The 27,500-nt window shown below is 38.9% G+C and overlaps 1 protein-coding gene across 2 annotated transcripts in view; it reads right to left on the bottom strand.

The window, feature by feature from the left end:
- Hmgs (hydroxymethylglutaryl-CoA synthase) overlaps positions 1 to 27,500 on the bottom strand; it is a 254,176-nt gene that overhangs the window by 119,070 nt on the left and 107,606 nt on the right. For both annotated transcript variants that reach the window (XM_068380076.1, XM_068380077.1), the window contains exons 2-4: positions 19,312 to 19,449; positions 16,457 to 16,571; positions 4,103 to 4,303 (exon numbers count right to left, since the gene is read on the bottom strand). In XM_068380076.1, coding sequence (XP_068236177.1) covers positions 4,103 to 4,303; positions 16,457 to 16,571; positions 19,312 to 19,443 — 448 coding nt within the window. In that variant the 5' untranslated portion in view covers positions 19,444 to 19,449. The remainder of the gene's footprint in view (positions 1 to 4,102; positions 4,304 to 16,456; positions 16,572 to 19,311; positions 19,450 to 27,500) is intronic.

Below are 27,500 nucleotides of genomic sequence, written 5' to 3' on the forward strand. Positions count from 1 at the left end.
AGATTTTTTAAAGAAACTATCAAGAGAAAGTTGCATGGTACGGCTTTTCAGAATTTTTCTGAAATGGGTTAAACAGACATCATTGAGTTGCGAAACTACACAGCAAACCTAAAGTTTCCGGCCATATTGTTTAGCCAGATCACTCACATGCACACCGTGTTCATGTTTTTCTACAATTTCTTACTTCAATTCTAATGATAGCATTGCCTTCTTCCTTTTCTCCCCACTACTAATACCTGTACCGAAACTAGCTTCTTAGGACCCATGATTATACGCAAAATCAAAATTGAAACATGAAAAAAGGAAGATAATAAGCACTGTTAATAACGGACCAAACATGGTACAACCACACGAACCGCACGAAAACAGAGAACAGACCGATGCGATGCTTACTGGCATCCCTTCGACGTGCTGCCATTTCCCAGCATAAACAAGAAACTACGACCGACGCTTCGAGAAAATTCTACGCGTATGGTCTACGTCGGATGTTAGAGCATGAGGTTGGGTGTCGATACGAGAATTTGATCAAATTTTATGTTGGATGTTGGAACAATCGTATGTAAAGGTAATCATATATATATATATATATATATACTGTATGTATATATACAGTGGAACCTCTACACACGAACGTATCTACATCCGAATTTTCACCCATCCGAAGTAAAATTCGAGCAAATTTTTGACTCTACACCCGAATTTTATTTCGACACACGAAGTAAGCAATTTTCGTCGTACCGGTTGTATGGTTGTATCCGAATTTTTCGACACGCGAAGTACAATTCGAACACGTTCCGACTCTACACCCGAATGTTTTTTTCGACACCCGAAGTAAACAATACTCGTACGCGTAGTCGGTGCTCATAGCGCCTGAAGTGTTTTTTATTTCCGCCGATAGAAGGCAGCACATCGACCTCGGAGGGACGCTCAATTAGCGCGGCTGGGGTCAGTCCTCTGTTCTCGTCGGCTTCTTGCGGTTGTGCTCTGTGAGTTCTGCTATTAACATGAGCGTGGCATCCGCGTGAGTGAACTTGCTAAACAGTATGGCCGTAATATGTCGATGATCTCGACAATCCTTAAACAGATGGAAGCTATTAAAGCAGTGAAACCTTCTAAGGGGATCACTATAATTTCCAAACGCCGTACACCTATCATAGAAGAGATGGAACGACTTCTACTAGTGTGGATTAAGGATAGAGAGATCGTTGGCGACACCATCACAGAGACCGTTATCTGCAAGAAGGCGCACGCCATCTTTACGGACTTGAAGGAGGAGAGCTCTGGGGGTGATGCTGGGGAGAGTTCAACCGAGCCTTCCTCAGATGATTTCAAGGCATCTCGTGGCTGGTTCGAGAAATTTAAGAAACGGTCCGGGATTCATTCAGTTGTTCGCCACGAAGAGGCTGCTAGTGCGGACACAAAGGCTGCAGCTGACTTTGTCAAGAACTTCAAAAAGATCATGCAGGAAGAAGGCTACGTAGAGCAGCAGGTGTTTAATTGTGATGAAACCGGGCTGTTTTGGAAGAAGATGCCGAGTCGAACCTACATCACTGCCGAAGAGAAGAAATTGCCTGGGCATAAGCCAATGAAGGATCGGTTGACTCTTGCCCTATGTGCCAACGCTAGCGGGGACTTTAAAGTCAAGCCCTTACTGGTTTACCATTCAGAGAACCCTAGGGCCTTTAAAGCACACAACGTCGATAAGGATCAGCTTCATGTTTTCTGGCGATCCAACTCGAAGGCCTGGGTCACTAGGCAATTCTTTGTGCAATGGGTAAACCAAGTTTTCGGCCCTTCTGTGAAGAAGTATCTTCATGAACAGAAATTGCCTTTAAAGTGCCTGCTATGCCTTGACAATACACCCGCTCACCCCCCGGACTTGAAGATGATATCTTCGATGAATTCAAGTTCATAAAGGTGCTGCATCTTCCACCGAATACCACCTCTATCCTCCAGCCCATGGACCAGCAAGTCATCTCTAATTTAAGAAGCTGTACACCAAGCACTTAATTAAGCAGTGCTTTAATGTCACGCAAAGCACCAACTTAACTTTGCGTGAATTTTGGAGGGGCCACTTCAACATCGTGCACTGCTTGAAGATCATAGATCAGGCTTGGGTGGGATTAACTCGACGGACCCTGAATTCCGCTTGGAAGAAGCTTTGGCCTGATGCTGTTGCTCCCCGAGATTTCGAGGGTTTTGACCCCGAACCTGATCCCGTGGTCGGTGCAGCGGAAGCCGTAGAGGAAATCGTCTCCCTTGGCAAGTCCATGGGTCTGGAGGTCAACGCAGATGACGTTACGGAACTCGTCGCCGAACATCATGACGAACTGACGACGGATGAGCTCAAGGAACTCCATGCTATGTCGGAGCACATGAGTGATGACGAGGAAGGGAGCGAGGAGGTAGAACATGTGTTGGGTTCGGCGCAAATAAAAGAGGTGTTAGGAAAATATCAAGACGTGGTCGACTTCATCGACAAATACCATCCAAAGAAATTGCAGGTTTGTCGTGTAGTTTCTCAATTCGATGATGTTTGCCTAACTCACTTTCGAAACATTCTGAAAAGCCGTACCAAGCAATTATCTATCGATGCTTTCTTTAAAAAAACTGCGAAGCAAACTCGCGATGAAGAGGATGTAAGTGAATCGAAGAAAGCGGCAAAGAGTGAAGCGGAAGAAAGTGAAACACAGAAAACGGAAAAGAGTGAAGCAAAAGAAATTCAGTCAATTTCAAATGAAGAGAGTGATAGTGATTAAAATTACGTAATCATCAAAAAGAAAAAAAGAAAATGTAAAAAAAAATATATATAAAAATAAAAAAAAAATAAGCTAAGTTATGTTAAAGTTCACTTAGTGTAAGTTAGAATAAGTTACGGAAGTGTACGTTTATCGAAGTTAACCTCTCTACCTCCTCGCCGCCCGTCCGTTTCCTCTCTGCGTAGCGAAGACTAACAACACCTGCGCTGGAGTTTCTAAGGTAAAGTGACGTTAAAAACTTGTTTCTTATTTATCATTTTTTGCTAATTCTTCTTATTTACATGTCTATTCTTCTTATTTACATGTCTATTATCTAATTTAGTGTTCATTATTCTCATGGGAAAATTATGTGTAGTAGTTTATTAAGAAGTTATCATAGGTTTTTGGGCTCAACCACGGATTAATCCTATTTCAATGTATTCTTATGGGAAAATTCGTTTCTACATCCGAACAATTTCTACATCCGAAGTTGGTTCTGGAACGGATTAAATTCGTATGTAGAGGTTCCACTGTATATATATATATATATATATACTGTGTGTATATATATATATATATATATATGTATATATATATATATATATATACTGTATATACATATATACTGTATACGGTATATATATATATATATATATATACATATATATATATATATATATATACAGTGGTATAATAAAAATAAAAATGAAATAAAAAACAATTTCAATTAACAAAAATTAGAAGAAAATTTTCAATTATTCTATTAAATTATTGGCAATGTGCAGTACTTGAAAACTAAAAGAAGAACCAGCATATTTTATCATGAAGTGGTTATTGTGTGACTAAAATACAACACAATAAAGCACAATGACATAGCTTACACAATGCTTACAATACACTAAAAATAATATGGTTATTTGAATATAAGTGATCCCTTGTTTCTTTTGGTCACTTCTATTACTTAATACCGATGAGCAATAGTATGTTACGTGATTATTCTTCATTTTTCAAAAAAGACGACATCATCATCATCATTATTATTATTATTATTATTATTATTATTATTATTATTATTATTATTATTATTATTATTATTATTATTATTATTATTATTATTATTATTAGCTAAGCTACAACCCTAATTGGAAAAGCAGGATGCTATAAGCCCCAAGGTTCCAACAGGGAAAAATAGACCAGTAAGAACAGGAAATAAAGAAATGAATAAACTAGAGAAGTAATGAACAATTAAAATAAAATATTTTAAGAACATTAACAACAATAAAATAGATCTTTCATAAATAAGCTATAAAAAGAGATGAAGCAACATCCATTTTAATGTAAAAACCAAAGATATATTAACTTACCATCCCATGAACTGGACTCCACCCAATTCACAGCATTTATAAGAGCTGCTGTTCCGCCATAACAAGCGTTGGTAGTGTCGATTCCTTCAACATCGGTATTGCCAGAATCTTCAAAAAGCTGCATCAGAACACTCTTCACACTCTTGGATTTATCAACTATAGTTTCGGTTCCAACCTCAAGGCGACCAATATTTTCGTAACCTAAAACATAAAAAAAAAACTATTTAGCCTATACATAATTGTGGTGAGTTTATTTATAAATTTCTTAAGAAGAAGAGTACCTGTTGCACACTTCTCTATCAAATGATTAACACAAACACAGCCTGCATGGTGGTTTTTTAATTTACCACACTTTTTTTTTTTTTTTAAACATGGTTATCATTCAGATTAAATGTTATGTAATTATGCTTTAAATGTCAGGAAATTCCAAAATGAGGCATGCATCGCTGCTGTAAGAAATTTCGTTGGTTGTTTCATTCACAAATGTTTTATGCGAAATTATCAATTTTTCAGTCATGTTAATAACTGTAGATGGATTCATTTCTTCATGGGGTACATTGCTGCTTTTGGATTTCATTCAGCTACTTACGCATCATATAGATTACTATGAATACTGACCTTTACAACATGCTTGAGAGCTTGATTAGTAATGATATCAGGTTCAGATTCAGAGGCTGAGTCGAGGCAATGTTTCTGTTTTTGCAGCCATTTGCTTTGGTACATCAACAAACAAACCTTCCAGTATATTGCTTCTGGTAAAAACCTCTTCGGCCCTAGTTATATAGTTTTTATTATATACTTTTTTTTGAAGGGTTTGTACTTTCATATACCTGATTTTTCCTCTTTCATTCTGATTTTGATCAAACATTTCTACTCCTGAAAAATTTCCTATATCTTTGTAGGTGTCATAAGTGACAAGTATGTCAGACCTGTTCTGAACAAGAATCTAATCTTCTAGCTCAGACTGATTATTTTGAGCAATAATGCTACTGTACAGTTATTTGTTTGTTCAGTAACCCTATTGAAATACATGTGTTTAGACCATGATTTAAGAGTAATGGCAACACTGGAAGAAGACGGTTAAACATCAAATAGGCACAGAAATAATATCTGTACCCGGTGAAGCTGTAAGAATATAATTGTCCAGATGGTTGGTATTTGAGGGACTTGACGATGAAGGGGTGGAGTTATCAGGATTCTGAAATTTAGCACCAGCAAAAGAATGAATAATTCTTGAAATGATAAAATTGGAAATAATTTATAGTATTCCTAACGATACAAACCTTTAGCTATTTATAGGGGTATTACTTTTGACGAAGCTGAAAGGACGAGCCATTAAAATCTAGTGAGGGTTAACAACACCTCCCGCTACTTAGTAGGAGGTAGGCTGGTAGCTAGCTACTCCTCTCACTCACACACCTGTAACTGTGCTTCACTTTGCTTGGTAGTGGGACTTCAAGGGGGACATGCTTGGCAGGTAAGTTTATATAAATAGCAAAAGATTTGTATCGTTAGAAAAAATACAAATTATTTCCAAACTTGTCATTTGTTCCGTAACTGGAATACAAACCTGCATTATTTATAGGGGTGACTCACCAATTGGGATGGTGGATGTCCCTGCCATCTCGCTTTTGGCTTTACCTGAGGTAAAGGTATAAGTTAATCCGAGTTCATTGGATTTAACCGAGTTGACAAAGACTTTTCCCAATACCACCTAGCTAAGGTATGGAGACATAACAGTATTGACCCAATACAGCGCTAGGTACACAAGGGAACTATGGTTTACCAGCAGTGGTTGAGGCCAGCTTGTGCAGAGAACCCAGGATGCTGCTTTCCCCAAGAGTGGGGAGGATGAAGAAAAGAGCCAGTCATTTCTTTTCATTCACACATACTAAAACCGGGTAACAGGGCCCTCAACCTTTTGCTACTTCTCCATCAAGGAGCTTCAGGTACTAAACCAGCTGTTGTGCAGCCACCACAGTACCGATAGAGAACGTATTGGGGTGTGAAAGTCGTTTGATGCTTCCACACTCCTGCTTGTAAAACCTGTGTCACAGTACTTTCTTCTGAAGGCCAGGGACATAGCAATGCCCGTGACATCATGAGATCCGGGTCGACGTGTTAGAGGAGGACCTAGATTCACGAGCATGATCGATGACTGCGAATCCATGCAGAGATGGAGTTTTTAGTGATCCTCCTCTTGTTTCTCCCAGTGTTGATAAAGAGTGAAGGCACATGGGGATGAGCTGCCGATGTTGTCTTGAGGTACAGCCTCAAACTTCTTACTGGGCATAGTAATAGATGATCTGGATCTTCAATTACAGAGTGGAGACTCGTTATCCGAAAGGAACCAAATCTAGGATCCGATACCCCTGGACTCTTGAGTTTTGGCAATAAGCTCAGGGACGAAGCTGAACGTTACCTCTCCCCATCCCCTTGATTGGGCGATGTCATAAGAGAGACCATGAAGTTCAGCGACTCGTTTAGATGAAGTCAAGGCCAGTAGGAATACCGTCTTCCAAGTAAGGTAGCAATCTGTTGCCTCGCGTAATGGTTTGTGGTGAGGCCTCTTTAGAACCGGAGAACTCAAACCACGTTCCACGAGGGAGGTCTCACTTCCAACTGAGAACAGGTAAGTTCGTAACTCTGTATGAGTAAGGAAAGTTCCAGTGATGAGATGTCCATTCTTTTCAGTTTAAAGGCAAGGTTCAAGGCTGAGTGATAGCCTTTCACTGCCAAAATACACAAGGAACTCTGCTATTGCTGGAATAGTGGTATCAAGTGAAGAGATACCAATACCACGACACCATTCACGTAAGACATTCCACTTTGCCTGGTGGACTGACACTGAAGATTTTTGCAGATATCCAGACATCCCTTTTGAAACTTGTTGCAAAAATCCTCTCTGAGTGAGGAGATGCTGGATAGTCTCCAAGCGTGAAATTAAAGCGCAGCTGCAGCTTTGTGTTAGATGTTGACATGTGGTTGTCTGAGTAAATTGTGTTATGATGGAAGTTCTCTTGGAGGTTCCGTCTGGAGTTGCAGAAGGTCCTAAAACCCTTCCGCATGATGCCACAGCGGAGCTATAAGTGTCATTGAGAGGTTGACTGATGTTCTGGCATTGTTGAGTACCCTCCTCAACAGAAAGAACGGGAGAAAGGCATAAACGTCGATGTTGTCCCACCGTTGTTGGAATGCATCTTGCCAGAGATCCTTGGGTCTTGGACTGGGGAGCAGTACACCGGGAAAATGAAGTTCAGGGCCGTTACAAACAGATCCACAGTCGGAAAACCCCACTAAGTCAAGACTTTGTTGGATACTAGATGATCCAAAGACCATTCGGTATCCACTATCCGAGTTGCTCTATGCAGATTGACGGTGAGCACATTCCTTTTGCCCGGAATGAAGAAGGCCGATAGTGAGACCAAGTGGACTTCGGCCCATCTCAGAAATTCTATTGCTATATGGGATAGGGGCTGCTTGTTGATGTAAGCTACTACTGAAGTGTTGTCGCTCATCACTACCACTGAGTTGCCACCCAGGAACTGATGGAACTGTTGAAGTGCCACAAAGACAGCCTTCATCTCTAAGAGATTTATATAAAGGTACTTTTCGAACTCTGGCCAAAGGCCTGAGGTCGTGTGGTGCAGCAAGTGGGCCCCTCACCTTTCTTTTGATGTGTTGGAATCAGCATAAAGTCCGGGAGGACAAGAAGATTTACACCCTTCCACAGATTATTGTCTGCCACCCACCATCCAAGGTCTGTCCGTTCCTCTGTTCTCATGATGATCAGAATGTCCAGGGAATCGAAGGCCTGATTCCAATTGGACTTTAGTCGCCACTGGAGGGATCAAATCCTGAGGCAGTCGTTGGGAACTAGACGGGCCAGAGATGATAGGTGTCCTGCCACTTCGGGGTTGGAAGTTCTTCTCGTCTGAGAATAGGTCTCGAGACCTTCCTCAGCCTCACTACCCTGTCGTCAGATGGGAAGGCTTTGTGAAGATTGGTGTCTAAAATCATTCCTAGGTATACTAGTCTTTGAGTGAGAAGCAGGGATGACTTCTCGAGGATTACCATGATCCCCAGATCTTGGCAAAGCCTCCGAAGTTTGTCTCAGTGCTGAACAAGGGTTGCCACCGAGTCTGCCAGGATCAGCCAGTCATCTAGGTGCGGAAGAGATGGATACTGATCCTGTGAGCCCAGGATGACACTAGGGCAAACACTCTGGTGCAGACTTGGGGTGCTGTGGAAAGACCGAAGCACAGCACCCTGAACTGGTAGTCTGACCGTGTCTGCTGTCTCTATACTGAACGAAGTTTGTTTAACAACCTTGTTCAGAGGCGAGATGTCGATGACTGGTCTCCAGCCTCCAGACACTGTTTTCACAAGAAAGAGTTGACTGAAGAAGCATGGGGAGTCTTCAAGGACCTCCTGGAGAACGCCCTTCTCGACAACCCTTTTGCTGATCACATCGCAAAGGAGTCTATCGTTACAATGAGTAAGGGTTTGAGTGAAAAAAAAACTTTATGGTTTGTGTGTTAGAAAAAATACATGTAACGTTCAAAATTGTCATTGAAATTCGTTATAACATTTAGTTAGTAAGCCTCAAGTGCCCCGCAAAAAATAGCTTAATCTGTTATTGTTTCTCTTAAAAGATACTTACAACAATACCCTACACACAGTAGGGAGTCAAGTAGAGATGTGAGAGAACAGCTGTTACAAGCATTAAAATATGGGAGTAACAATGCTTACTAGTATTGGAGAAATATTTTATAATCCTGCACCTATTTACTTCGCTGGTCAGACTATAACTGGCTATGCCCAAGTGATATGTGATAAAACAAATTCTTGTCGAGAGTAGTGGTGCCCTGAACAGTGTCAGATCATATGCTTGAAATTTATTGTAGGGTGATATCCTTTCTGACTGAAAGTGTTTACCTCCTGACTGTACTCTTGCGTCAATTAAAGGTGCACTTTATAAAACACAAGTAAACACAAACAAGAGACATTTACTTTGTATATAGGAGTGTGGTTTATAATGTGAAAAAACTTAGAGTTAGCCTCTGTGGAACATCTGTGTTGTTTAGTATACAAAGCTTATGAAATACAAGTACAATGGTTTTTTTGAGTGCCACATGAAGCATGATGCAGGCATTTGAATTTTCATATTCACAGAAATTCCCAAGTGTGAGGGGATTTGACAAAACTATTGTGGATAAGCCTGGCTGTGATGAAATGTTTTTTCCCGTAATGAATGCAAATACAATTACCTGTTCCTGGGGACTTTGTACTGTATTCATATAGTGTTCAATGTGTGAGCAGTTTGGTTTTTGGGTTATTCCTATCATTTGTTAATCTTGTTATTATGAGGCTCAAGTGTAAAGGGATACTAGTTTTTTTTCTTGCAATAGAAATTTTCTCATTGATGTACTGTACTTAAATTTTTTTGGTGTGTGTTCTTCATTTTTTCAATAAATTTTTTTGTTAATAAGCCTCTTTCAATATATTTTTTCCACCGTGTCCTGTTACCAGCCTAGAAATTTTTCCCTTTCGCCTAATGTTCTTAAAGTTTACTAAAGCTTAGAGAGATCTTACCTAAAGAAGATAGAGCAATGTATTATTTCTGTTGATTTTCACTACCTGTTTATTCAGCAAGCTTAAGGCAAGAGAAGATAATGGGGAAATTTGAGGTTCTATCTGGGTCTCCTTGCCCAGTATAAAAAATCAAGGGGTGGTGCCCAGTGCCCAGTTCTCTTGACTGTTTACTTTTTGCCCATATTTCTGGGTATTCCACTATTTTATCTTTATTGTGTAGTGAATGTTTGAGTGTGGTCAGCATACAGACACTAGGCAGTCTGCATGCTAGATCTGGCCACAGTCGGCAAACCACTACATCATTACTGGAGAGACTGTGTGAACGGAATGCGATACCCTGAACGAATTACGGAGACTGCCCCGGGATTGGCCCTGAGTTATTTCGACCTGTCCGAGCAACTTTGCAGGCATCCCCCAACTGGTGGACAAGCAGGGGAAATTCCTGTCCTAGGGTTTGCAGCCACAGCCGCTACCTCTTGGTCAGAAAGGGGTTCTTAGACCCCTCTTTCTTCGCTGAAGATTTGCCTATCGAGGTCTTAGCTTGGTTGGTCTGCGGAGGAGCTGATGGTCTGTAGGCCCGGGATGTCAAGGCCCTATGGAAGAGGGAATCCTGGTGGGACTTCCTCCACCTCTCTGCAGCTTGCTCGACGTCCCTAGGCTCGAACAAAGAGCAACCCTCCTGAGAGGAGTTCTGGAGCCTTGCGACCTTGACATTAGGGACTTGATGATGGAATCTCTCAGATACCGTGTCCTTACACTTGAAGATGGTGTTAGCCCACAAGTTCACCACTTGGTGGGCCAGGAACACGATGGTGCGGGTACCCTAAAGGAGGAAGGTTTCCATTGCCTTCCTGGTACTTTCTTTGGAAAAATCCTCCGTCCATACCAGGATCCCTATGGATCCTAACCAAAGATCAAGCATGGAAATAGCCTGCATGGCATACTTTGCAACCTTTTCTTGATTTAGAATCTCTGTAGCCAAGAACACAACTTGACGGCTGGAAATTCTCTCACGAGAGACCCCCTTTGTCAGTTTCTCTAATGAATGGTGAAGAGGAAGGGCTGGTCGGGGCTCATCCAAGACCTCGTAGTATCTCCTCTGTTGGACCCAAGGAGGTGGGAGGAGCCTGGCGGACAAGCCTGATCGAAAAGAGCCAGAGAATTTGGAGAGCTGAGAGGCAACCTTATGTCAGGCACTCTTCAGCCCTTGAGACCACGGTAAAGCTGCACTGGACTTCATGGGCATCTGAGTGCCGAAGACACAATCTAAGACCATGTCCTTGCCCTCTTGAGAAGCCATCTCCAGGTCTGATAACCCATTGAGGGGCCTCATTAAAGTCAGAACATGCCTTCTGACTCTCTCTGCTCTCCTTCCGATCCGGGGCTGGCAGCGAGATCTTCATCATCCACCACCGGTAACTCGTCTCGGGGTGTGTTGTGGTCGGTTTTGGAGTGACTGACTGCCGTCCTAACCCCCTCCCTAAGAGGACTTAGACAACGTCTTAGAGCCTTTCGACTCTTTCCGAGGAGGAAGATACATCTTCAGCATTGACGGTCTGGATGGTCTGACCTTCCTGGAATCTCTGACGTTGTCACACTACAATCACGGGGAAGATCTTCCTCCAGAAATGGTAGGGGAGAGCCTGGCATATACTCCTCCTCATGGAAGACTTTGGCTGAGGTGATGAGGAACTAAGAAATCGGGGGGGAAGAAGAACCAGCAAGGTTAGCCCTTGCCCTAGACATTCTAATTAGTCAGTTTCACCATTGAAGAGTCTGCAACTTCTGGCCCTCCTCTCTTTCTCTTCAGGGGGGAGAGGGGGGAGAAAGCCGTGGTTATTTGCTATGTAACTGAGGGGACAGAATATTGCGGGAGGTTCCCAGGAGCCTCCAAAGTAAGAGCTGAAATGGCAGGTCCAAAAACCTGCAGCATTGGCCTGACTACGGCTCCAAACCAGGGTTGTCTGCTGATGTTGGGACTGTCTGACAAATCCCCTGAAGGGAAGGAAGCTGAAGGTTCCTTCTGAGGAGTCTTGTCTGAAGCAGAAGTCTTGGATGAGTAGAGTCCTTCTTAGGGGTCGGCAACTTCGGAATCTTGAATTCCACTGGATTGCCCCTTTCCACGTTTCCTGGCAGTCGCTCTGTTATGCATTTGCAGGGAGGGGAATGGGTCAACAGTAACCTGAGGAGAGGAAGCCTACTTCTCCTTGGAGAGAGGATGAAAGTTCAAGGAGGAGATGACCTACATTTCTGCTCCTCTTTAGTATCCCTGTGTCCACCTAACTGTGGCCTGGGGGCCTACTGTGACTTCTTGGAAGTCAAAGGTTGATGTTGTACGTTCTCTGTCTTCCTCGAGTTCTGACCATTGAGCGACCAGAGGTTGCTGAAGCATCGATGAAAGCTGAAGAGCGTCTACTCGCTGGCAAGAGTTGCCACGTTGTTGATCGTTGCGTGGTGGAGTGTGTTGACGTGCAGGAGAACACTGACGCATTGCCAAATGCTGGCGGGTTGGTGAGTGTTGGCGAGCTGACAGGTGCTGATGCGTAGGCGAAGGCTGACGCAGAGGCGACGGTTGACACGTTGGAGAGCGTTGGTGCAGAAGCGGTTGCTGATGCGTAGGTGAACATTGATGCTTGGGCGAATGCTGACGAGCTGTCAGTGCTGGGATATCCGTAGGCGCTTTACGAGAGGATAGACGATGTGATGCTAAAACGCAGGTGGGAGAACACAACATGCTGCTTCGGTAAACAGTTAGAACGGTGGGTGGGAGCACAACGCGTTTGGGGATCGATGCGTTGGTGTACAGCAGTCAGGGATAGAACGATGGTCAGGAGAATCATTATGAGCAGGCAATTGACGAGCATGCGATTGACAAGTGGTAGGTTGAAGAGCAGCTGTATAAGAACCAGGAGACTGAGTAGGATAGAGACAAGCAGGAGGTCGGCGAGCAGGCGATCGGCAAGACGAAGGTCGACGAGCAGTCAAACAAAGATCTGGTGACGGGATGTGCCCTTTGGAAGGGCCAACATCTTCAGAAAAGGATCGCGAGCAATCCTTTGGCGGGGAGTCACGAATCGAAGTTCGGTGATGCGCAGCAGAGTCCTTGGAGGCAGGTGAAGGTCCGAAGGCAGGCGAAGGTCGGGAAGCAGAAAGAGAAGGCTCCTCCGAAGAGGAGAGCTGCAGTGACAAGGCTAACGACACAAAGAGGCGTTTCTTCATCAACGGTAAAGGAACACCTCTAAGGGGAAGAGGAGGGTAAGCACAGTGTGGTTTACAACCAAAATGATGCCCTATAGGGGCCGGTAGATCAGCAAGCTGATCAAGCAGCTGCAGCAGCAGCAGTCTTCCGTAGAGGAGTCTCTATGAGTGAACTTCCTCAGTTGGGAGAAACACTCTCAGGATAGACATGCCCGGGACTTTGCTCTACCCCTCCAAAGGATGGCCACTATAGGGGGAATAGCAGTCTTCAGCTATGGCAGAAGAAGCAGGTGAAGCAGGAGAGTCAGCTGACAGGGCAGCAGATGAGTCCTCTTCACATCACGACATCGAAGAGGGTCAAAGGGTCTGACTCCGAAGCCGATGAACGCTGCAAAGCAGCAGGGCCTTCATGGAGGGAGGACCCGGCAAACTAAAGGACGGCTAATCCTGTGAAAGAGGAGACAGTGATAAGGACCCTGCTGGGGGGAGAGGCAGGGCCGCTTTGCTAGGGGAAGAAGTGATACCGTCTCTCAAGGACCAAGGTTGTCCAAGAGTTAAATGGCCTGTGCTACTGCTTGACAGCTGCCCCCAGAGGTGACCATAAGAACAGATACTTCGGGAAGCAGAAGCCCTGGGTTTCTTCTGCTTTGAAGTAACCTTTGAAGGAGAAGAATTCCGTTTGGATTTCTTCTTAAGCCTGCCCCCGAACCTTTCCCACTGGGAGGCAGACCACACCCAGCATTCATTAGACTTGTTAGACTCATTACAACGTTGCTCACTGCAGATCGGGCAAAGGCTATGAGGATCAGTGTCCTCCACAGACATAAAAGTACTGCAGGTGTAGCCCTCAGGACCAGGGCAGGTACGCATGGCCACAGAATGGCGCAGACACGCAGGCACACACACACACTGTAAAGTAAAGGACAAAAAGATTAATAGTAATAAAAAAATGCAAGGAGGAAGAGCGGCAACAACCGTTCTCCATCCGAGCCAAAAGTAAAGTAAAGCATAGTCACAGGTGTGTGAGTGAGAGGGGTAGCTAACTAAACCCCCTACTAGCAGGATGGGTAGTTATCCCTCGCTAAATTTTAATGGTTCGTCTTTTTGGCGAACCCCTATAAATAGCGTAAGTTTGTATTCATGTTAGGGATCAACTATTGGTTTACTCCGGAGGATTGGATACAACAGTAGTGGTGGCCTATTGGAAACATCCCAGCCTGGCATTCTGCTGGATGGTAGATCAAGACCCACTAAAGATTGACAGTTTTTTTGTATTGTCTGTAACCTCACCATCCTTGTGGGGGTTTGTGGGAGCCTTTAGGTCTAACTGTTGGGTCATCATCCAGCCATTGCCTGGCCCTCCCTGGACCTAACTTGGGTGGAGAGGGGGCTTGGGCACTAATCATATGATAGGTAGTAGGTTGGCCAGGGCACCAGCCACCTGTTGAGATACAACCGCTAAAGAGTTATTGGTTCTTTTGACTGGCCAAACAGTACTACATTGGATCCTTCTCAGGTTATGGTTCATTTTCTCTTTGACTACACATACACCGACTAGTTTGGTGTATTCTTTATATATTTTCCTCTATTCTCATATACCTGACAACACTGAGATTACCAAGCAATTCTTTTTTCACTTCCTTAAGTCTAAAATTACTGCCAGATCTTTGCTAAGACAGCATCTACAACATTTACAAGGCTTCCAGAAGTCTAAAATTATTGCCAGATCTTTGCTAAGAAAGCATATAATAATAATAATAATAATAATAATAATAATAATAATAATAATAATAATAATAATAATAATAATAATAATAATAATAATAATTGTTATAAACATTACAGATGTTATCTTAGCAGAGATCTGGCAGTAATTATAGACATCAGAAGCGTTGTAAATGTTATAGATGCTGTCTGAGCAAATATCTGGCAGCCATTTTAGGCTATAAAATTACTGTCAGATCTTTGCTCAGACAGCATCTATAATGTTTACAATGCTTCCAGAAGTCTAAAATTACTGCCAATTCTTTTCTCAGATAGCAACTATAACATTTACACTCCAAAATCAAACCATTGTTCTGTAGTCTTGGGTAGGGCCATAGCCTCTGTACCATGGCCTTCCATTGTCTTGGGGTAGAGTTCTCTTGCTTAAGAGTACACTCAAGCACAATATCTCATTTCTTTTCCCCTTGTTTTTTGAAGTTTTTATAGGTAGTAGGTAGGCCAAGGAACCAGCCACCCGTTGAGATTGATTGATTGATTGATTTAAGGTTTTCTGGCATCCTGACATCTAAGGTCACTGACGCCGTTGAGATAATACCGCTAGAGAGTTATTGGGTCCTTTACCTGGCCAGACAGTACTACATTGTTGGATCCCTCTCTCTATGGTTATGGCTCATTTCATCTTTGCCGACACATACACAGAATAGTCTGGCCTATTCTTTACACATTCTCCTCTTTCCTTATACAGTTGACAACACTGAAAATACCAAACAATTCTTCTTCACCCAAGGGGTTAACTATTGCACTGTAATTGTAAGGGTAGAAGAGACTCTCTAGCTATGGTAAGCAGCTCCTCTAGGAAAAGGACACTCCAAAATCAAACCATTGTTCTCTAGCCTTGGGTAGTGCCATAGCCAATATTTTCACTACTGGCAGTTTCAATTATTGCTTGTTCCAGCTTATACTGAAGACACTGCCTTGAGATTTGAGTGTGATCTCCCTTACAATGGTAACAAATTTTATTTGTTGAACAATCTCTGGGTGTGTCATGGAATTTAGAGCAGATGAAACCTCTTTTTCCATTATTATATTTGACATTAACATGATAACATGGCCAAACTCACAACACTTGTAACACTGCATTGGTTGCAGGTGATATTTCATGAGATCTATGTTCAGATATCTACTCTTAATATATTCAGGTAGATAAGGTGGAAGAACCTAACTGTTATCCCCTTTCAGATTTTTAACTTTAAAAAAAGATGTGGGCACCTCTTCAGTATATCCTCTTGTGAAAACTCATAGAGATCCCTACAGTAAATTACTCCCTTTGCATGGTTAAGAGTGTGACGACTGAAAACTTTTGTTTATGGTTCTCAGATTGGAGTATAATTCTTAATCTTTACATTTCATTTTTACATCTGGAATAACATCTGTTTCTAATGTACCCTTCATGCCAAACAATACACATCTTCACTTTTCTTCATCTATCATTCTTGACAATACCTTATTGCTGGTAAACCAAGATTTCAATCAAAATCTCTGATATTAGTGTGAATACTTTACACTATAATTCCAACCATTTCTAGCTTCTTAAATACCATCAAAACTTTAAACAATTCTAATCTGTTTCTAACAGCTGAGCATTAAAATTTGCGCTGCACTCAAAATGTGATTTTGTAGTGTTATTTTAACCCTCAAGGTCATTTTTTTACTTTTTTAAATACCAAATGAGAGAGAGAGAGAGAGAGAGAGAGAGAGAGAGAGAGAGAGAGAGAGAGAGAGAGAGAGAGAGAGAGAGAGAGAGAGAGAGAGTGTATGTGTGTGTCACTTACTTACCAACACCTGTCCTTTCCATCAGATGAGAGAGGGCAGTGAGACATAGGGAATTGATGTCCTCTAGATCAGAACTGAATCCCATCTTGGTTTGTCCCAGGCCAACTGTATACTTTCCCTATGAAAACACAAAGACACAGTTATCTATGAAATTAATGCAGTTTCATTAAAATATATATATATACAGTATATATATATATATATATATATATATATATATATATATATATATATATATATATTATACATACATACATATATATATATATATATATATATATATATACATATATATAGATGTATAATGAATATATATATATATATATATATATATATATATATATATATATATATATATATATATATATATATATATACACACACATTTAAGTTTTTTATAGTTTATATATGGAAGATCTACAGTATTTTAATGTTACTGTTCTTAAAATATTTTATATAACTGTTCATTAGTTCTCATGTACATAATTTGTTTCTTATTTCCTTTTCTCACTGGGCTATTTTCCCTGTTAGAGCCTATGGCATCCTGCTTTTCCAACTAGGGTTGTAGCACAGCTAATAATAATAATAATAATAATAATAATAATAATAATAATAATAATAATAATAATAATAATAATAATAATAATAATAATAATAATAATAATATTAAAAAGGATTATGATTATATGCGAAGCTCTTGCAAGAACACTTGTTATTTAAAATAAACAAGGTATATTACCACTGATAAGAAGGTTTAATTTATAATGGACAAGCCTACATTGTTTCTATAAGATATCCAACAATATTCAATTCTTTGAAGTTATTAGTGAATCTGTTAATATATACAAAACTTGTGTACTTTTTTATTGTAAACTTCCTAAATTTCAAGGACCTAGATTAATTGCTTGCTACGGTAAAATTACAATGAAATACTACCATAATAATATTAAAAATACTGTTCTTACAGGGAATATACATGAATTTCTTTCTCTAAAAATGGCATTTAAATAATATGAAAGAGTTTTTGATTCTGTCAAAACTTCAGCAGTAATAAAAGCCCTTTAAAGGCAAAGAATATGTGATACTTATGTTAAAACACCTGAGGATATTCATACAAGTAGTACAGCAATCATAAAAGTACATAAATTTAGTGAGAAAATACTGATTAAGAAAAAGTTAGACAAGAAAACCATATCTCTCCTAAATTATTCACAGAGTACCTAGAAGAAGTTTTTAAGAATTTACATTTGGAAAATGTATGAATTAACTATTACAACAAAAGATTTGAATAGAGAAAGCAGAAATGTAGGAATGAAAATTAATATGAAAAAACAAAAACAAAATATTCAATAAAAATACAGACAACAAATAAGTGTTAAGACCAAACCTCTAGAGACTGTTAATGAATATACGTACTTAGGACAAACATTAATTGTTTTCACACGACATGAGACCAAAATCAAAAGATGGATAAGCATGGGAGGAAGAGCTGTTGGTGAACAAAAAGAGATTATGAAAAGTAAAATGTCACTTTCTCTAAAAGGAGTGAGATTATGAAAAGTAAAATGCTACTTTCTCTAAAAAAAAAAAAGTGGGATTATGAAAATTAAAATGCCACTTTCTTTAAAAAAGAAAAGTATTTAATCAGAATGTCCTCCCGGTATTACATTATACATCAGAAATTGGAGCCTTACTAAAGCCTTAAAACATAAGCTAGTTACAACTCAGACAGCTATGGAAAGAATAATGATGGGAATAACACCAGGAGACAGAAAAAGAGCAACATGGATGCGAGAGAAACTAAAGTAGAGGATATTCTAACAACATACAACAAAATGAAATGGACATGACGGGACATATAATGAGAAAAAAAATGAAATATGGAATAAAAGAATATCAGAATGTGCCCCCAGAGATTACAAACAAACCAGGGGAAAGAAGACTGGATTCCAGAGCTCAGAAGATTTGCTGGTATATATATATATATATATATATATATATATATATATATATATATATATATATAAACATATACATACACACATATATACATATATATATATATATATATATATATATATATATATATATATATATATGTATATATATATATATATATATATATATATATAAAACACATGTACATATATACATGTGTATATACTTATACATATATATATATATATATATATATATATATATATATATATATATATATATATATATATGTGTGTGTGTGTGTGTGTGTGTGTGTGTGTGTGTGTGTGTGTGTGTTGTATTATACATTTTATATTCATCACGTGTCAGCTTTCGTGATTTCTACACACACACACGTATATATATATATATATATATATATATATATATATATATATATATATATATATATATATATACATATATATATACATATATATATATATACATATATATATACACACACACATATATATATATATATATATATATATATATATATATATATATATATATATATAAGTAGCATATTTCCTTACTCTAACAAGGAAAAGCATGTAAACAAAAACCTTCCATTCGAGAAATTGCTTTTGAATGATAATTCTTATAAAGAATGAGTTACTAAATAAATGCAATTTATTATCTTTGAATCTATTCTGAGTTATAAGATTTATGTAATTTAATATCTTTCAATCTTTTCCGAAATAAAAGATAAAACAGTAAATTTTCGGCAAAAAAAAAATGGTTGGCTACAGCACCAGCAACTCCTACACCCATGTAATGTGCAATTGATGACCAGTTAAAACTGAGGAAAATTCGTGGCTAATTAAATAGATAGAAGGTATGGGTTTACTACTTAACAAACATACAAACAAATTTACCTTTGAGACACCATCAAACGTTTCCAGTTCTCCTTGATCGACATATTCCGAAGGAAAGTACACCTCTATTGCTATTATACCCACGTCCTTGGGCCATCCCTTGCATTCCGAGTTGTTTTTATAACTGGGCATTATAACCTGGAATTAAAAAAGAAAAACCTATTTGATACTGCAAAGTAAGAATAGTTTACTTCCAGAATATAAACACCTGCTCTATTAGAGCTTATTTTGATCCAGCAATATGTTGGAATTAACAATACAGTATTAACATTAGTGATTATAATCCATATAATTTTCAAATTGCCTTGCGACTTTGGGAATTCGTTAGAATAAATGACATGTATGGATATTCTGAAACTTGGTAAAATTGAAATAAAAAGGACTGTGCATCAAATGTCGAAAGTAAAATCGTGATAGAAATTGGATCCTTAATGCCATATTCATTGTAAAAGGGGCGAGACTTGTTCTGATTTAAAATGGTTAAGTAGTGTAAGATGTGTATTTAAAGTGTTTGAAGAGTGCTGTGGTACTGCAACCCACTTTGCTTAGCCTGTTTCCTCCTACTTTCACTAAAAGTGCTTCAATGGGTTTGTAAACAGATTAGTTTGGACTAAAATCAGAATATTGGACATCGCATCTATTCGGGAGATGATTCTATGGTGTTTGGCATTTGACCGTTTTACTGATTCCCAACACTGACCTTTGTACCATCAAGAGATGCTTAACCTCCCTACAATGCTTATTCTAATAATCATCTATAGTCTTGAGAGTTTTGTGTTCACCACTCCAAGTGGTGCGTGACCAGACCATAGAGTAAGCAACAAACACAGATTCTAAATCAAAATCTGGACAGACGTTTCCCTTATGAAAATGCTTTAAAATGGTTGATAATGGGAAACCATGTCTGAGGTGCTCTCACTCGTCACATTGAAACAATGGCTGGCCATTCTATGCATGAAGGAATTGTAAGGAGAGAACTAGAATCACGTACGACGGTTAAAATGAGGACATTATGCAGAACATTTATATATATATATATATATATATATATATATATATATATATATATATATATATATATATATATATATATATATATATATATATATATATATATATATCAAAGTATATACAGTAAATCCATTCAGAGAAAGGGTACAGTTTTAGTGAAAGTCTTCAGGAATAGATTAAAAACAATCAGATGAGAGCCCTACACATGGAAAAAAAAAAAGATCTCTGGAGTTTGTAGAAGAAAGTCTAGGTGAAAAGGAGAAATCTGTATTTGAACCAATCAAGCAAGCAGAGTAGAAAACCTTTAACACTTAAACAAGGAAAGTAAATTATTCCAGCACTGACAAGAAGGTAACTATGGAGAATGAAAATAAGGTGTTGGAGAGGCTCTTGTTAATATCTCAAGTAAAATAACTGAATCTGGATGGTGTAGTGAAACACACTCACACATGTACTTGAAGCTTTTGGGAAACCAGATGGTCAGTTACTAATAACATGCAAATCTGATCTTGTACAGTTGGATACAGGAATTCCTGGTACACCTCACTCTGAAGAAGTTAACCCAGCCACACCCTTACTATGTGGCTAGTTCCTGTGTTTAGCCCTGCCCACCACCTCTGCCTTCTCTCCTTACACTATCTGTTTGGTTATTCTCCATGAAGAAAGGGTGTGACCGTGTGCACTTCAGTGTGAGGTTTGCCAGGGACTCCTGTGTCTAACTGTAAACATTGCAAAGGATAACCTCGATACCATATAGAGTGATATACCCACTTCTTGTACTTTCTTAGGGCATGGAGTGGTAGTGCTGTGGCAGGTAAAACAACTGAATATCCATCAAACCTTTGGAAAGTTGGCTACTATGTCTTTGAATTAATTATAAATAAAGCTAAGCATGTTTATGTCAACAATATGTTCTTTGGGATTCATATCCAGAGATCGCAATAAAAAAGTAATGAACAGCTCCACCGCAGGAAGTATTGGTGTGGAGATACTCCATTTAGATGCAACGAACAGAAAGTCCCAAAGAACTGGAACCAATATCTATCCCCAGGGAAGAACAAGAGATATTCGTTAAATATCTGCTTCATCAGTGGAAAGACATGAAAATTTTGTTAAGAAATTTAACACTTACTTTATACCATGGTACTGATCGTCATATAATCGAGGAAGATAATGAAAAAGGTTAGTACATAACTACAATAACAGATTTTCAGAGGCAGGTAAAGAATTGCTGTTGCATGCAAATCCTGGCAATGAGTCCTGTCTTAACACATTGGTCTATCTATCTATCTATCTACTATCAAGGTGCCTTGTCATCCATGTGGGCTGTCAATTGCCTCCAACAGGTCTTGTCTCTAGTTCTGTATAAATTGTCCAGCTGTTGCATTTTATTTACATCCTCCAGTAAGCTGACCAAAAACTTTTTCCTTTGCATGCCTCTTGATCTTCTCTCCTCTATCTTTCCCGAAACGTACAAAAGTTTGATTGTTTCCCTTCTTATTACATGCCCCAGAAATTCCATGTCTCCTCCTTTTCACTTTTAGAAGTGATCTCTCCTGATTCACTCTTCTCAAAACCTCCTCATTTGTTACTCTCTCAGGCCATGGGATCTTCAACATTCTTCTATAAAACCATAATTCAGCTACATTCATTTTATTTCTTAAGTTCTTGTTTAATGTCCAGGTCTCTGAGCCCTAAGTAAATGTGGACCATACATAGGTTTTCAGTGCTCTAACTCTTGTCTGAATCCCTATCGTGTTGTTTGTCAATGGGGTTTTCAGAGGGTTTTCAGATTGTTGAAGGCATTTTTTTCCTATCAGTATTCTTTTCTCATTTCTTAATACATCTTGCATCATGTGTTATCATACTACCTAGATATACAAAGGCATTTGTTTGTTTTATTGTTGCTCCGTCCATTATAATATTGATATTTGGAGGTTCCAAGATTTTCATTCTACTACCACTACAGTTTTCTTGATGTTGATTTTGGTCCCCTGTTCTTACTCTCGCTTTTTACCGTGTCAAGAAGTGTTTGCATTATGATTTCTCCATATATAGAGAAGAGATGTGGGACAATACACACAGGTAATTATCCTTAACCTAGATACAGTTGTTTTTGTGCTTGCCATTGCCTGTGCTCTTGATACTAATGACAATGTATTTATTCAAACTTCCAGTCACAGTGGTTTCATGTACAATATTATAAAGTTTATAGTAGATATATGTGTGATGCCCTTCTTGGATTGCACTGTTTCACTGGGTGTGACAGCTTTCTATTCAGCCTAATATCTTTGTAAATATTTCATATGCAGTATTACGAAGAGTAAACTTATTGGGTGATAATTTTTCAGGTCTTTTGTGTTTCACTTTTTGTGAATTGGTTTTGATTGATTGACTGATTTTAAGTTATCTGGCATCCTGACATCTAAGGTCATTGATGCCAATTTCATTTATGATAAATAAAGAATAAAAGAATATTCAATTAAAACCATAAAAAACGTAGATGTTTTAAGAGTTAAATAGCTTCCAGAAGACCTGCTTCTGAAGTATAGAAGACTGCTAGCTTGGTAGGGCATATGTCCAAGACTCTTAGCAACAATGAACCTGCCCTCCTCACCTCGAGCCTCAAACAGATATCAATTTTTTTTCACCAATATAAGTGGGGCATGCGGTCAACAAATACCTCATTATCAAGGGTACCAAACATGGCTGTTGTTGGCCAGTAAGCAGATATTCATGTGTTAACCGAGTGTGACCAATGCGCAGACAACAATGAGTAGTCTCCCACTATTGGGGCATCATGTTATACTTCCAGGGGGATATAACATTTGTTATCTCTTGCGTGTTAATTTCAACCAAACCATCCCAATGCTGTTGCCAACTATTAGAAATCAAATTCTTAATGTTAAATTAACAATCATTACAAAGAATGGGACACCATCATGGTCGCAACTCAGCAGCAGAGCATTCTTTGCTAGTAAATCTGTCTTCACGTCTCCAGGCACACTTACATGAGCTGGAACCCAGCAAAATTGTACTGTTATACCTATTAGTCCAATACTAAATAGGCATTTTAAAATCTTTAAAACTAAAGGGTTACTGGAATTAAAAACTTTTGAAGCATGAAGGACACTCCTTGCATAACTAAAAATGATAAAATTACCCCCTCTTCCAACGTTACTTTTTCAGCAGCGGTTAGTATGCCGTATAGTACGTCAGTAAATATGGAAGCTGTTAGAGGAAGTGCACCTCTACAATTAAAAGCACTACTATATACTCCAAATCCAATGCCAGCATCAGATTTGGAGCCATCAGTATATAAAAAAGTTGAATCCTTATGTTTTGCAACATGTTCCATGCAAAGAGACCTGGATTCTAAGTCAGTAATATTCTTTTTAACTCCAATAAAATCTTTACAAAAAGATACCACTGGTATTTTCAATGGAGTCATTGACGGTACTTTAAATAGCACCTTAGTTCTAACTATATCAAGGATGTCTATCAATTGTTTCACCCGAAAACCATACGGTTGAGGGAATTTCGGGTGTAACTCAAAGTAGGCTGAGGGCCTTACAAGGCTTGCAGTCTTACAGGCTGAGGAATTAGTTAGTCTTTGCAACCTAAACCAATACAGTATAATAGAAGACTTTCGATGAAGGTCTAACGGTAACTCTCCAGCATCAACAAGGAGGCTTGGAATGGGCGAAGTTCTAAATGCTCCTGTTGCCAATCTGATACGAGTATGGTGTATAGAATCTAAAATTTTTAATCAGCTTGGGGTGGCTGAGGAGTACATTTCACACACATAACTAATTTTTGAAAAAAAAAAATAGGCCTTGCATAGCTTCAAAATAGTTTTGCGGTCTGCCCCTACCCCCACCCCATGACGTATGGGAATATACTTTTAAAAGATTCAAAGTCTCAAGACATTTAGCTTTTAATGTCTTTATGTGAGGAACTCATGTAAGCCTGCAATCAAATATAAAACCTAAAAATCTAGCTTCATTTACACATGAAATCCGTTGACCCTTGACGTATATATCTGGGTCTGGATGCACTACCCGAATACGACAAAAATGGACAACAGTAGTTTTGCTTGTCAAAAACTTAAAACCATTCATATCAGCCCAATGAATAATTTTGCCATTTTAGCTCCAACAAATGATATGGAGAGATCATTTACAAATAGCATTGAGAGAATATCTTGGGGAATGATAGAGTATATCCCATTAATAGCTAGTGTAAATAGGGTTACACCCCGGGAACTCCTTCTTCCTGACATTTCCTCTCTGATAAAGCTTCCCCTACTCTACCTTGAACAAATTTATGTGAAATAAATGATTGAATGAACTGTGGTAGTTCTCCTCATAAACCCAAATTATGAAAGGTTTTAGGTATATCTCCATGCAGTATCATATGCCTTTTCAAGATAAAAAAAACTGTTACATGGTGCTGTTTGGAAGCAAAGATTTCACAAATAGAGGACTCAAGTCGTATCAACACATCAGTTGTTGAGAGCATTTTCCTAAATCCACACAGGATAGGTGATAAAATACCCTTCTTTTCCAGGTACCACATCAGTCCTGCACTGACCATCTCTATGATCTTACATAGGAATGTCCATGCAATTGGTCGATACTTTGCTAATAAGAACTTATCCTTACTGGATTTTGAAAAGGCTAAAATAATGGTTAGTTCTCAAACACTTGGATAACTATGATCATGCCATATTCTATTAATAATGCTTAAAATAAATACTTGGTACTAACAGGTACATGTTTAATCATTGCATATGGAATTCCATCGGGTCCAGGGGCGGTATCATTACAAGTAGAAAGAGTACAATCAAATTCTCTTTCAGTAAAAGGAGAATTGTATGACTTTTCCTTTCCTGTTGCAAAATTTAAAACTTCCTTTTCTTCAATGTTCCTATACTGGTCACCGGAGGTTACTCCTCACTTGCATGATACATTTGAGAAATGATCAGCCAGAGCATTGCTAACTTCAGTTGCTCCAGTCACATAACGACCATTCCCTTTCAACATTTGTGGTGGGTTGGGGGGTGAATTTGCCTGCTATCATTTTTACTTTCCCCCACACAGAAGATGGTGGTGTTCTACTGTTCACGGAGGACACAAAAGACACCCATGACTGGCGCCTAGCTTCTTTCGTGGCATAATGGAACTGTGCTCTACATTTCTTGTATACAGTATAATTAAATTCTCCTAAGTACGGTGCCTGCGCAATCGAGTTAGAGATCTTCTTGTGGCTCTGAACACGGCAGTTAGTTCTGAAGACCACCAGGGGACTGGTCGTAGTTTGAATAACCCTGTTGTTTTGGGAATTGAATTGACTCCTGCTGTATGGAGAGTTCCATTCAGTAAGTCTATGGCATCATCAATATTTTCAATTTTGCTTAGTTCACTAAATTTATCCCAGTCAACCTTGTCAAGATTCCATCATGGCGATCTCTGTAAAGGTGGACCATTGTTGGTGCTTATAATGATAGGTGCATGATCATTAGTATGCCAATCATCTAATGTCCTCCAATCGAAATCAAGAAGGCAATTAGAGCTTACGATTGATAAGTCAATACATGACAAGGTACCTGTCTGGTCATGAAAGTGTGTGGGCTCCACAATTTATGATATGATTTTTTCCCTCGTGTTTGCTAAAACATCACCACACAAAGAATGTCTACCATTCAAATCTACAATTAAAGAAAAAGTTGAGAGAGTTGTTGAATCACCTCTACTATGCTATCAGATAAAATTTTATCATTTAGAGGTAAGTACAGACAACAAATTGTATATTTTCTCCTATATCAATCTATACAACCACTGCCTGCAGATAAAGATATTTGGGGAACATCTCGATGAACATATACGAGACCTCCGTCACGGCTCCCTACTCGGTGATCACATGATGTCCTATAACTAATATATTCACGAGGACAAGGAATATCATCATCAAGCTTGCTCTCCTGTAGACATATAATTATGGGGGAATGCTCATGAATGAGGACCGTAGTTCTTCATATTTGGCCCTTAAACCCTGACAATTCCATTGCAAAATGGAGGAAAAAATTATGGTTTATATTTTGGTAGACCCCTTGAATGAAGTTTTCGCATTGGCAGTTTTTTATCTATAACTATTTCCAGGTGGTTTTATTAGAGGATCTTGAAAGATTGGGTTTTGCATTTGTGATTTTCTTTTTGTCCTTTGGATCTAATTTTTGAGGAGGATGGTGGACCTGAACTTCAATTTCTGATTTATTTAAATTGACTTCGAGTCAATCAGAAACATCAACAGACAAAACATCATATTTACTTGACGTCATAACTGATATTTCTTATGAAAGGGGATGAGAGATGGAGGTGTCTCTCTTTCCCGATTAATAGATGGTGAGCTACCAGGTTTTTGCACTTTCCCCAATACAGGTGCTGGTAATGGGGGCCGAAGGCTGTACAGAAATAGGCAATGCACTAAATTTAATATACCATGAAAGAGCCTTAGAAGGCAATATGCTTACCTTGTTGTACAGCACTTTATTATTAGATAATGCATTTCTTTTTCTTAGAATTACTGGCAGTGCTAGGTGGGTTTGATGTCTCTTGTGGTATATTTTCTTTTGATTTTAAGGCCTTGCATTGCTACTTGATTTATTCATCAAATTTTTTTTGCACCCACACTTGAGTGTTCTAAACTGGATTTGTTGAGGGCTGCTTCCTCCAACTTATACAATTCGCATCTCCTATCAGTTGATTTAGGATTCAAGTTGAAATTTAAACACCTGGCTTCAAGCGTACAGTCTCCATGATAAGATTTGGAGCAAATACCACACATTTTTTCATTTTTGCAAACTTTACATGGGTGTCCAAATTTAAAACAATTAAAGCATTGCAGGGGCTTTTGCTTGAAAGGACGAAATTTAATCCTTTCATTTTCAATAACAATATGGAAAGATACATCAGCATCATGGAAAGTAAGTATTATCATCGTTGTTCCAGGAACCTTATGAACTTTCCATATATTAAGTAGACATGTGGAAAGCATCTCCTCATCTGTAAATTCATACAGGTCTTTATCAAAAACCACTCCCCTTCCATAACTAAAATTTAGATGAGGTTTGATTTCTAATGTAATTTTATCACTGCTTGTCTGTAAGTTAGATAGCA

Source organism: Palaemon carinicauda, chromosome 9, assembly GCF_036898095.1.
Source record: "Palaemon carinicauda isolate YSFRI2023 chromosome 9, ASM3689809v2, whole genome shotgun sequence".
In the NCBI taxonomy this organism is placed as follows: Eukaryota; Metazoa; Arthropoda; class Malacostraca; order Decapoda; family Palaemonidae; genus Palaemon; species Palaemon carinicauda.